General features: G+C 40.7%; 1 protein-coding gene across 1 annotated transcript in view; it reads left to right on the forward strand.

Moving 5' to 3' along the window:
• YIPF4 (Yip1 domain family member 4) overlaps positions 1-13,750 on the forward strand; it is a 165,690-nt gene extending 151,940 nt beyond the window's left edge. Inside the window, exon 6 of the mRNA XM_069234454.1 lies at positions 12,658-13,750. Within this exon, the coding sequence (XP_069090555.1) occupies positions 12,658-12,795 (138 nt within the window). The 3' untranslated portion in view covers positions 12,796-13,750. The remainder of the gene's footprint in view (positions 1-12,657) is intronic.
• The last annotated feature ends 247 nt before the right edge of the window (positions 13,751-13,997 follow it).

The following is a 13,997-nucleotide window of genomic DNA, read 5'->3' on the forward strand; positions in this document are numbered from 1 at the left end:
CCATGTAAGTTTTGCCTAAGTTGTCCTCATCTATACTACTTATACTAGTATGTAGATCAAAACAAGGTGTGTACTTTGCTTACCCACACAAGATTAAAATGACAGCTGTGTTACTTTTGCATGCAGTTTGTGTGCAAGGCAATAAAAACACAGAAGATAAAATACTGAATGTCTCACGCAATGGTGTGAATAGTTGCAGTCACCTCTCTCAAGATGTGACGCAGGAACTAGTTTCCAGTTCAGGCACTTCGTAAGTTGAGCCTGCTCAGACCCATCAAATTCTCGATACAGATAACCAGGAGGATGCACATACCCTATCAATGAGCTTCCCCAAATCTGTTTCAGTTGTTATTTTAACTGTACTAAATGCTCTGAAACAATGACCAACCACATTGATCAGCCACGTAGCCAAAAAAGCCTCAAAGGTGCATCCCACCCATTTCAAAATCACTAGCCTAGAGGCAGACACCAGAACCAATTGTTTGCTTTCATTTGGCTGTGAACATTTACCCCCATGGCCTGGCTCACAGCCGGGCCCTGCACCCAGATCACATGGTTCCGAAGCCTGCTTGTTTTAGCCTTGGATCGTGCTCCACAGACTTTGTGCATGGCCATGGCCCTTGAATGCCTTGACCACGTGGGTCCAGCAAGTTAGCCATGTGCAATCGGGGGCAACTTTTGGACATGTCCTGCATCTAAACGGTGTAGCCCCTAGCACTCACTGCCTGTGCCTTTCTGCCCTTGCACATAAGGCTCTTGGTCTATAAATGTGGCCACATATCTGCCCAGTATTCATGAACTTAGAACACGTTATTAGTCATGCATAGTGGGCTCTTTGTTCACAGTTTCAACTTCCGAATTTAGCCATGTCCTCTGCCAAGAAGAACCCCATAACACACTCTGCACTGGGCTCTAGTCAAAGGGTGTGACCTTTGGCAAGGCTACCACCCTTTATGGGGTTTCTACCATATGCAGTGGATTTGAGACATCCTTCAGCTGTGCTCTGTGAGTCCTTGGCACAACCAGGAGCTCAGAGCATGTGGCCCCAGAAAAGGCTGCACAGGCAGAGCAGGGCATTAGGTGATGCCATGTACCATGCATGTATTTGCTGCAGAAATGACTTCGGCCATTCAATATTGATTGTTAGCGTAGGCCGTCTCATTTTGTCACACTCAGACGGCTTGGCCCTCAGACACAAGGGCACATGCCATGTGGCATGCCATGCAGTGTGCTCAGTCCTTTTATATGTTGGTTAATTTTTTTTAAATAGTTTTTTTGAAGTTCAAAAACCAAAGTGTGAGTGGTTCATGATTCAGAAGCTAGCTTCAAGGACCATGACCTGGAATTTACATTTTTTCTTGTCCCGATACCCTGGAGTTTAGGCTACTCTAAAGTTATCTTTTTGTTACGCACATTTGAAAACCTTTCTATCATGCAATTAAGTGGGGAGGTTTTAGTTTTAAGTTGTAACTGCCAGATGGGGGTGGCGTATCAATGGAGAATTGGAAATCCCTCCTCCCCAATTAACTTTTTATGTTATAATGTGGTCTGTGAGCTGTTTAGTTTGCAAAGTTAATGGTTCAGATATATGATTAACTCTCTTACAAAACAACTACTGAAAAGATTTACACCAAATAAAACGGACCTGTTCTAAGTAAAGTTATGTCTTCATGTCCTGTTTGGTGTAATTCCGTTTGGCAGTTTTTGCTGACAGGGAGAGCAGAAATGCATATGGGACATAACACAGCTACTTACGGGAATGATTAATTTTATTTGGGGGATCCAGTTTTCCCAACATTGACCAATCGGCATGAAATTTAACACCGAGGACATCAGCTAGAGTAACAAAGTGTGTGTTAAATGTCATGTAGATTTAGCAAATACCACTCAAGTTACATGAAAAAATGCACAGTATTTATATTGTATAGCGCTACATAATCGTAACTAAAGGGCTCTAGCCCAACTCCATACTATATGATTAGTTCTACAAAAAGATAAAATATACAATGTGTTATGATAGGCAATTAAAGTATTGTAGTATCCCACAAGTGGGCCAAGGTGTTCAGTGGTTCTGAATTTATCAAACATATGCCTGATGAAGATAGCGCTTTTAGAATAGTCACGTTTGCAGATAATTTTCTGGATCTGCTGTCAGCTTCCTCGTTGTCAGTGGATGTTTAATTCAAAATCATGAGTTTTCTATTGATCTTGGAATAAAAACTTAACCTGGACAAAACAGATTAATCAGTATTCTGGTGGACACCATTCCTAATGTGGATTCAACTGAAAGACCAATTACATGTGATGTCTTGACATTTATATTGGTGGATAGGAGTAAGATGTAATGATGAAAATACTGATGTGTTAATATAAACAATAGTATCTGTCTTTTATAGATATTCACTTTTTCATCACAAAGTTCTGTGAAAGCTTTATGAATTTGAGGAGCATCATAGAGTTAATTTTCCAGTTTCCGAAACGAATATGCGTTCAAGTCAATGTACCACATTGTTGTTCATTGACCTTTCAGAAAGCTAGAAGCCCCAATGGCTGGACATTGAAGAAATACGTGTTTGTGCATTCATATTAAACATGGCATATATTTTATATTTCAAAGCATTATTGGAGGTTATTTGTCATGTTAAATCAATTACTGTTACAAGAGATCCAATATAATTTCAAACCACTCATATAGAAGCATGTTCAGTTTAGACCAATGATATATTTAAATAAGGCTCGGATGACTTGATGAAAGGCCAGTACCTCAGGAGAAAGGGATAAAAATATAGTCATTTTCAATTCTTACAAAGAACGTTAAGGCGACAGATAATGCATTTAACTAATGTATAACTCCTTAAAAATGTTAACTAATATTAACACCATTCCTGTCAAGGCCCTTGAATACTTCTGTGGGAGCAGAATGTAACCTACGGCTCCTTGATGTACGTTGTAATGTTGTATTTACTCCAACAGACCACAGTAAGGTGTAGGAGAAGGGTTTTAGGGAAGAGGCTCTGGGATAGGTCCTGTTGAAAAGAGATGACCTTCATCACAGGTGGTAACTTCTTTAGAGGTATTGCCTAACAATTTTTATAGTCAAATATATACAATCCTACCTCAAAATTAAACACATTGACAACCAGCTGAGGACGCACCTTGGACTATCCTTCCACAGGGAGGAAGGAGCCGGGGTTTTAAGGAGAATGAAAACATTCAAATGGCAAATATTGACTCCAGAAAGGCAAATAACAGTATCCAGAACAATGTATAAGCTCAATAATTCTATTCCCTGAATCCCCCCAGACTACACCTACCTCTTGAATCTGTGATCTTTGGTCAGCTTGGTTTTGTCGATAAACTTACTTCAGGCTACTGTAGAAGTAAATTATTCATTCCTTGTTTTCTTTACTGTTTGGTCTTTCACAGATCATGCCTTAGTTTCAAAACATCTGATAGGATTATCCCCACATTTGTCTTTGGCTGATTAGAAACTTGGCTCCTGGAAAGTTCTCTCTGCACTCCTCAATTCCTCTTTGGGATAATGCACCCGCTCCCAACAATTGAACTCTGCAGTAGTCATGACCCATACTAAACTGTGTGTTCATTAAAAGAAAGATTAAGGCCAAGTAGTAAAGAGCCCATAGCCCTATTTGAAGAACAGGCCTTAGTTGCATAGGGGTGTGCTAATGAAGCTAGTTGAAACACAAGACAACTATCGCCAATTTGGAAAATGAAGTGAAGGACTTACGGGAAAGGATACAAGAGGAAGAAGAGGGGAAAACATTGGGGCAGGAGAAATCATTATTAAAATATCAGCCAAAACATACTTTTCACATACCAAACTTTTCCAGTCTACACAGCTGGAAACCCTCCAAACTCTCCAGTTTCAAGCATATGCTGTAAGGCCACTCAAACAGAGGCAGCAGAGAGGCAGGTTTTACACAAATCAGAAAACAACACAGGCATCTGAAATACATAGTTTCATTCTGTAGCAATGTGCTAAGCTTAATTGTTGGACCGACCCTCTCTGCAGGTTTATCCTCAAACCTTTTGCCTTCACCCTTCCTATTTCTGATTAATTCATTTTTTTTGGCCTTAGTACTCTGTGCACTTTACCACTGCTAACCAGTGCTAAAGTGCTCACTCCCTAAACATTTTTCATCGAAAAGTGGTTTTCTGAGTAGGTGCTGCCGAAAAGACTATCTAAGCTATTTTACAGTAGAGGACTCTGTTCCAGTGCATCCAAAACCAGTAGTTGCAAACTATTAAATTATCTGGTCTGAGTCTTTATTCTACAGTGATCCCGAAAAGCTGGTTGCTTCTTGGCTTTTTATAATAATATAATACTCTTCCCAAATTTTACTAGGCCTGCAAAACACCTTCATCCTCCTTGCAGAATTGACAATTTTGATGAATCAACAAACCCACCTTTTCACCCCAATGTATTACAAGTCTGTGGAAGTAAACAGGCTGCCCTGGCTACGGAAGCAGCTTCACACCAATGTGATGGCCTATTAGCAGATGATTCGAAATCTGGCCAGTATAGCAATAGAATTTTGTTATCTGCACGGCAACACTCCCGATCATCTACCGTTGGTGACTGCAGTTGTATTTCAGGGATTACGTATTACCCTTTTTCACCCAGTTACTGTCAAATGTACCAGTCTCACTATTTGCAGCTCCACTTGTATAATGCATACCTTGATGGCCTGCACAATGCCTTGCTTCACCACCCCATAACTGAGGAAAGCAATTGCTTTGTTCTACATGCCTGTGTCTATTTCAGTTTGGATGGCTGAATATTTTCAATCTGCCCTGGGATGGGCAGTCAGTTATCTTAAAACAGGATTGAGCTTACATCACCAGCAACACTAGAGCAATGGGGTTCTCGTAATGGCATGGTGTGTCTCACAGCTGATTTTAATATTCGCTCTCCTTTGTATAATATTGGTTTCACAATGGCTCTAAGTAACCAACTGATCCTAATAACCTGGAATTTCTGGGGCATGCATACTTTGAGCAAGAGACATATACCCCTGTGTCAGGTGCAGGAGTGTGCATATCATATTTATTCAATAATCCCACCTCATCGAACTAAAAGGGACCAGGCTCCACTGCCTCCGCATGGGTTGAGTGGTAGGCATTTAAAGTAGTAATCCAGGGACTATGCATGTAATCCATGGTAGTGCTAAACAAATGATAGACCACGAGTTGGGGAAGTTAGAACTATTCTTGAGGCAGTTCGAGATTGATGCTGCAGAGAGTGTAGATAGTGGACATGCTGTTGCCAAGGCCAAGAAGAAACATGCTTCAATAATGGAGAAGTTGTGTTATCAGGATTATAACTAGCTAACACCCACACTGAATCAGATAGCTCTGATAGATTATTTCTAGCTCAACCAGTAAGCACAGAAATCTGCAGCTCCTCTAATAGCCATCCACTTCTCCTTTGAGAACACAGGCTACACAAAAAGAGAGATCCATTCTACATTTACTACTTGCGGGTTACACCAAATATTAGATAGAGCACCACACATTTGGTTTTATTCAACATTTTTGGTGTTAAGCATGGAGAAGGCTTTCAATATACTCTTGCAGCTGTATATATTTGCTATGTAGCACAAATTTGGCATGGATAATAAGATGATCCAATAGATTAAATTACAGAGCCAAGTGCAAGGGTCAAAATGGGCTCTTTAATTTGCCATATTTAAGGTTAATAAAGGCACACAACGGGTGGCCTTTGTCCCCCTTGTTTGCCTTTGCCATGAATACATTAGCCTCAAAACATTGCTGCTTGAGGAGAGGACTGATGTATCCCACTTACAGACATCACTTATTTGGTATCCTTGTATGCAGAAAGCGTATCATTGTATATTAGGGATGTATGGGCCGACATCTGTTTTATTTCCCATATTATAGAAGAATTTAAACTTAGGTCGGATCAGCTGAACTAAAACCTTGTGTTCTCATTGCTTCCCACTTACACAATTACATGGGGACCAATATTTTGGTATCCTGGCATTAAGATTTTCCATTGTGATCATGAACTCTTGAGTGGCAATCTCAGTAAGGCTGTAGCAGCATAGAGATCACAAAAGACAGTTCCTATATCTACTATTCTTGGGATTGCTTTAGATTAAATGGTTACGCTACCATGTCTGTGGTTCTACTTCTCGAAGTTACTACTCCAGCTCCGAAGGAGCTTCTTCAGAAAGCAGAAAGTGCTCCTTGGTGATCTGACTTGTGGCTCTGGCAGGCATAGGGTGTTATTAGCCAAATTCAAACTGCGCACAAGTCAAAGGGGTTTGTGGGGCCCTATTACCTGGCTGCCCTGCTTCAATGGGTCTCTCTGTGTCTGATGGGCAACTCACTGAATTACATCTTTTCTTAGCTGCCTCTATCCCACCTAGGAAATCTAACTACCTACTTCTACTGGCACTACACTGCAAAAGAGGGCTTAGACATTAGTAAATATAAAATTCTCAATGTATCATGTATTTGTTTCTATAGTATATCGGATCCCAATTAGGACATTCCAAAGGCAGCTTTATAGTCCTGGGAGTAGCTGGGCATGCAGTCATTAGGGGGAGTTATTGCAAGACAGATCTTCAATTCCTTACAAAATACTTTATGAAACAATATGGCTTACACACAGGGCAGTTGCTAACATATGAAACTAATGGCTGTGGTGTGCACTCACTGGGGTATTAGTCATTGAGGCCGCTGTGCACACACATGTCCAAACATTGTATTTTATGGGATCGGACAGAAGACTCATTACTTGACTTTTTAAAGGTGTTCGGACTGCTGCTCACATTAAAATGGAGAGACTGAGGGGCAATTGGGAATCCTACGTAGGCATAACATTCAGTGAAAAGGAATGGGGCAGGACATTGGAATACCTTTATATGACTTTCCTTAATTCAAGATTCAGATATATTCATTTAATTGTATTGCGTAAGGCCTACCTGACCCCCAAACCACTGAAAAATAGTTGCCAACTTTAACTCTGAATGCCATAGATGACATTTATCTGATAACATGTTTTGGGATTGTCCGCAAATGACTGCCTTCTGAGTAAGGTTAATGTAAGTAAACAGGCTATAAAGTGTGTGGCCTGCACACGTAATGGGTCCACATTCACCCTCCACTGCAAACCAAGCACCCCATTGTAGCACTTGACTCTCTCAGGGTAGCAAAACCGAGCAGTCCAAGGCCTACTCAAGGGAGGTGGTGTGGGCTAGTAATCACCACTTGCTGACACTTAATATTAACGATCAATAAATAAGGTTCCAGTCTGTGCTTTTCCTTTAGAAAAGTAAAAGTACATTTATTATACACACTACTCAATACTATGCAGTAATTTATAAACATACACAAGGCTGGTGAAAAAACACCTTTTGCAACATTATATTCGACCCCTAGAGGGTCATGGCCCAGAATTCATAGTACCTCTTTTCTTATACAGTACAGCACATAACCATATATATGGGGTAGCAACAACATCCAGTCAATGGTATTCCATTTCAAGCCTACAGTTACGTGTCACAGACTTCAGTAAACATACTTCCTCTGCTCGTATTATGAATAAACAAGCATTACAATCATGTGCCCACATTATCAGTAATAAAGCATAACAGCCTCCTCGGCACTTACTAAGAATAATCAGGAATTGAAATCATTAATACAATTTTGCAGGCTTTCAGGCATATAAGTAAGCCTTTTAAATAAATCATTGTCAGTAATATCTTTGAATTAAGCATTATTTAAACTCATAGTGAATAATATCAACAGCCTTTGAGATAAAACCGTCATTAATATCTTTGAATAAAGCATTGTTTAAACCCATAGTGAATAATACTTATAGAGACGGCATTGCCAGGTCATCATGAAGAACACTTATCAATAAATAATTGTTCAAATCCATATGCCAATCATTTTTTAATAAATGATTTCCGAACATCCACCATGTCTCTGTGTCTTTTTTTACCCGTCTTTAGGCCACACAACCTGCAGCCATATACTCAGGCCCTAGAGGTTGCTGAACTCCCAGCTGGATAGCCCACGCTCCAGCCTTGGGTGTGAGTGATACCCTAGGGAAAGCTCAGGGTGGTCATTCTTTTGTGGACCCTAGACACTTAGGGTTATCACTTTTGTAAATTCCTTTAGGCATTATGGAATGCTGCTGCATTCCTTGAGCACCCCCTCCACATTTCCTTTGATGCATTAGTGGTGTCCCTGCCATCCTGGGGGCCACCATGTTTGCCAGAACTTTAAGTTTAGTACAGACCACCAGAGCATTATGTGGCGTTCTCTTCCGAGAATGTTTGCATTTCTATTGAATGGCTCAGCCGCTTCCTTTTGATGTGTGATGTGGCCTCGAACCACACAGCTTGCTGGTTTCCTCTTTGTTTTAGTTTTTATTTACTTATTTTGTTTTAAGCTTGAGGGTGCTCCAACATTGGGGTAGCCCAAGGAAGCCCACCCTTGCTGCCTCGCCAGCTCCCAGTGTGAGCAGCACACCCCCATGCTGCTGCAGGTGCCTGCAGTTTCTCCTTATCTGGAAGAGCGTTGCTTCTTGTGGTGGCCTCTCGCTCCCACCAGACACTGGCACAATGAGCAGGGCAGGCCCACCTCTAATGGTCCTCCTTCCGTCCCTTCACTGCAAGGACATGGGGGTCTCAGGCCCCCTCCTCCTTCATTTGATGGAGCACAGTGGTATCTCTTCAGGCAGCAGTGCACATCAGGGCCTGGTGTGGGGGATCCTAGGCCCCACCTCTGAAATCTTGGGTGAGTGTGGCAACTCTCCCCGCTTCTTTTACTGTGGTGGAACGGCCAGAGTCTGGGGTCTTGGGCCCCGTAAATTAAATCTAGCCCAGAGGTGTGATCCCTGGGCCCTCAGAGCTCCAGGGAGCGGGCCTCACTCCCTGGGCCCTGGCCCACCCTGGGGTATTTAACAATTATGCAGTGGACCTCCACATGCTTTATGACCATGCTGGGTGGGGGCAGGAGGGTGGAGCATTGGGGGAGGGAGGGGGTCACAGGTCATATAATTTTTCCTTCTGTATCTCACGTCCCATTGAGTCATTTTGCTCGATCCTTGGCTCATTTTGCTCCTTAGGCAGTTTAAAGGGACCAGCTTCCCTTGTCTTGGGAGAGCATCAGAGTCCTTAGTCCCAATGGATATCATAGGGGTTCCTCCTTCCAGTCATCCATGGCTGCTGCCTCCAGTCCCAGTGCCCAGTAAAGAGCACAACCAAGAGAGAGCTATCCCCCTTGTACAAGACTTTTTATGTGGGAACGATAAGTTCTGAAAGTTTGGGACCAATCACCTCTCCACCCTTGTCTCAATCTTCCTGCCCAGCATACTGGGACGTTTCAAAATTGTCACTCAGGAGTCACTGGCCACATCTCCTCTGGGGACCTCAGCTCCACACCTCACTGACATAACTACCAGGGCCTTTTCCAAGAGAAACTTCAAAGCAGAGCCCCCTCCTTTGTTTAGTGGACTTGGGCTGGCCCATCCCTGGTACAGGGTGGCGGCTAATTGATGGATGTAGATCCTTCACCCTCCCCCTTTCCTCCTCAGGAGTTGAATGAAGCACTGTTAATTGCTCCCTTTGTGTGGCGAGGCCTTTGTTCCTGCTGCTGGAGAGAAATTTAATTAACTGGGCACAGCAGTGTGACAAAAGGCCTGGGCTCCGATTGTGAACTGAGCCAGAGAATTATGACGATCCTGGATGACTCATGAGCTGTACCGATATCTTCTTGGAACTCTCAGATTTTGGTTTGGCATACATGTTCCACCCTGTTTTGATACGTCACTGGACTCTATAGCAAAAAGCAAAGCAAAAGTGCACTCTAAGGCAGTCTTCCTCCTATATGTATAATGGAGTGCCACTGCAGACAAGATTGTATACCATATCTACTTTCCTTATATGTGCACATTTTGCGGCCTACCATAGGTCAATATCCTGTCCTGCAGAGTCCCACCTGTGCAGTTACCAGGCTGTGCGTGACAGAAGTCTCACACGCACAGCCCTCACACATGAGCAAGCATATTCATTGTAACCAGTCAAGTGCACCTTACCCTTGCTGCGTCACAGCGGCCTCATCTTAAAAGAAGGACAGTGGCAGTAAGCGCGTGCAGCCAATTTACAGTATGTTTACTGTGGGGTGAGTCAACAGTTGTGAGGCTCACCCACAGTAAAAAGGTCAAAACCAGGTGATCAAAAAGAAGAAAATTCTGGGCAGATTAAGTGGGCAAAACCCATTGCCCTACGTTTTTGAGTACCATATTACATATTACTGGACATGGCAACCGTAGCGGGATTGAATGTGGTCTGGTGGGTCTCTGTAGGCCTTCTAAATCTCGAGAGCTGACTCTAAATTCCTGGACTTAACCATTACTTGCTACAAAAGTAATCCAGGGAAAAAGGAAAAGAACCCTTGCCCCTTGCCCTTAACTGATACAGTGGCTGTCCAAGCACTGAAAAGTGGTCTGAGCTGGAAAGTGTGGCCCTCGACAGAGAAAAGGCCAGGGACCATAGAAAGCATCCCAAAGTGAGTCATGGGACAAAATGTAGCTTGAGTTACAAACCCTAAATGGACATGACACTAGGCCTCATTGATCTGTTTTTTCAATAACAGATTTAACATGTTGGGTTGTGCATATTACACTGAGAAGCAGGGTGTCCTTGGCACTCCATCTAACTAATGATGTTCTAATGCGGCCCCTGTATTTGTGATGCCTTTTGGTTGAGACCCATAATCTGGCTCCCCATGCCTAGAATTGCTTATATAATAGAATGGATGTTAATTGCATTTTGTACTACGTTGTTAAGTATTGTACAATCCTTCCTTATTGCTTGTTGAAAATGTGAAAGTTATCCGTTCTTACATAAAAACTCATCTAAGCTGTTACTTGTTAATTGTGCGAGGTTATATGTTTAAAACTCATGGTGCTAGCTTCTGTGCACTTCTGTGTATTATTGTCTTGCACATACTAACACATTTAAAGGGCACATTCACATAGCTGTACTCTTGCAGTTACAGATTTTAATTAAATCTCTTTATATGTTATCTGTATGGTCTTCATCGATTCTGCTTAACCTGATTTGTTACACTCTCTAAAACTCAGTAAATGTGTTTTTTTTGTTTACAGTAGCTGTTTCATTGATACGTTGTGTCCATTTTTCTTGCTGCTGACAGAATGAATCATAATGTCCTGAAAAGGTTTTATATGAATCATTGTCTAGTAGCTCTCCCCTTATCTTGTCAGCTCCCTTGAATCAGAAAACTTCACTAAACGTGCTGTTGGCTGAGAAACTACAGAACAATATGAAATATTCTCTGTAGTGTGTAGATTACATTATTTGGGAATATTGGCAAGGGTGACTATTTCTTAGCAGTTTAGGTATAAAGATGCTTAGGATACATCCACTAGATGCTTCATTCATGTTTTTTTGGGTAACCACTTGTACCTGTTAGTATCCTCTTAGATAATGTAGAACTATTAAACACTTCCTATGTATGTATGACTTGTGAAATACTATCCAAACCGGAGCACCTTATATCAGTCGATATTACAATTCACATGATGGGTATTGAATTAGCCCTTTTAATCATGTCAATATTCCTTTTCCAGAGTATATCTAAAACTGCATTGTGCTATCATGTTATAAACAATTCTTTGTTGAAAATCAAGTGGTAGTGAGTGTGCAGAATCCCAACATCTTCAGCAGCATTTAGCTGTGTTGCAGATAGTTAATGGATACAGTTTTCACATCGCCTCTAATCAATCATTATGTCTGATTTTGGTACGTAAAAATGTAATAGCTGGTGTTTCTAAAATGTAAACTGATCTTCTGAGGTAGCCTTTTTCTTTGATTTCTGCAGTTTTAAGTTAATGTGTGGGCCATAGGATCTCGTTTCTGCCATCCCAAAGAAGGCAATCAGTGTCTGGTTGAAATACCTTACTAACTCTTATTAATCAGTTACTAATCATTAAATTACAGAATAACCAAATACACCAAGGAGTTGTAATACAATGTCTTGTTTTGAATTGCCTCTTTGTGACTTTGACTGTTGAGTCTCTTTGTCAGTGGGTGGGATATTTAAATTTTCCTTTACGCCCCTCCGTATTTATTTACCCTTCAGATAAAGTTGGTGAGCAATGGTTAGGCAGCTTCACCTATAGCCTTAATGTTTCTAAAACATTGATTGATTTAAATAAGCATTAGCTTTGTTGCATGTTTGCAATTCTTGCTTTGCCCACCATTTAAAATAGACAAGTGAATATCCCAAGACTTAGAGATCAAGGTAGCAAATTAAGGCAGTCCCTCTCTCAGTTGTACAGTAGCAATCACAAAAAGGCAGCCATAAGATATTGTCTCACTATCAAGCAACTAAAATAGTTACAGTCGACTCACAGATGAAAAATCGCGTAAAGATATTGCTAAACATGAGAAATTGAGCAGGAAATGTACTATGAAAAGGCCCGTGAAACAAACGAGCAATACGTTGTTGGTATCTAAGTTATTTAACAAAATAGAAATGTCTACATACAGTAAATGAAATGATTTAAGATTTTTGACTGGTCTGATTTTATGTTAATGTGCATTCACAGTTACTGCTTTTTGTATTTTTTAACAGCTTTTTGGTGTGTTTTGGGCTGCATACAGTGCTGCTTCGCTTCTAGCTGGAGAAGAATTCAAGACTAAGAAGCCTTTGTTGATTTATCCCATCTTTTTGTTATATATTTACTTTCTATCCTTGTACACTGGTGTCTGAGGCATTGGTGGGAATGTGCTGTACTGTTACTTTTCATTCATGTTTAGAATGATACAGAGTTTAACACAAAGGGCTGTGGGGGATAATGTTTTGTACAGTACCCTCCTTATGCCTGTGGTCTGTATTACGCATATATATGTATATAATTTAAGCAAATATAGCAAATAAATTTGTATCAAATACGTTTCTAGGTTTTGTTTTAAGACTTTTTAAATTGTAACATTTTACATGTGAGAAGGATGGTGTTAATGACATTGTGTTTGTTTTAAATGACCTTTTTTAAACTTACTGGTTTAAGGCCTAAGAATGAAGTGCCCAATTTAAGCACTATCTGAATAAAGTGAGCAAGCTAAGCACTCCACTAATATATCTCATAATGGAGTAGTAACTGTTGTGCTAAAGGATTGAAATAGAAGTGCTAACCAAAAGAAGACCTTGCATTTTAATGCATTGTGATGTGAACTACCAGACATCTGTAGAAGCCACATTTATTGTGGTAGTTTTATGGTTGTAATCGAAATTTGTTTCTACACTAGTTAGTGCTGCCTCAAGCCAGCTAAACGAACCTCTTGTGCGATTTGAAATGCAGGTTTTTTTGTTGTCCTTTACAAAACACTTTTTAGAAAATGGCTAAGGTTAGATTTCTTAGATGATGGTTCTTAGGCAATATTGTCTTGGACAACTATGTGAACCCGCTGCTGAGAGTTAGCACAGCCTAAAAGTGCAATTTCTTTCCTTCTTCGTTCTCTGTCAATAGATTTAGAGGGTTTTATTTGTAATTTCTGTATAGATATCTACATAAGTATTTATGAAGCTCTGCTCTGGTTTTCCACAAGCATGAACAGTGCTGCATATTGATTTTGGTGCCGAAGATAATCTTGATGCAGTTGTTACATTAAGAAATTTTATAGATATTAACTTTTGTTAAAAAAGTAAATAAATTATAAAGAATTAATGTTTACTGTATTATTTATTTTTCCTCTGCTGTGCAGCACAGTCGATAGATTCAGTTCTTTCTCTGGGTTCCTCAGATGTGCATGGTTGTGAAAACTGGCACCCTTCATTCGAAACTCTGAGTGCCGTTCATGAGGAGACTATTAGTATTTTGGTTAAGAAAAAAACATTAATCTGATCTGTATCCAATTTCCTCTTTATAGACTTTGCATCCCCCCATACCTCGTTTTAGTACTTAGTCCTATTGT

The sequence above is a fragment of the Pleurodeles waltl genome, chromosome 5 (genome assembly GCF_031143425.1).
Source record: "Pleurodeles waltl isolate 20211129_DDA chromosome 5, aPleWal1.hap1.20221129, whole genome shotgun sequence".
NCBI lineage: Eukaryota > Metazoa > Chordata > Amphibia > Caudata > Salamandridae > Pleurodeles > Pleurodeles waltl.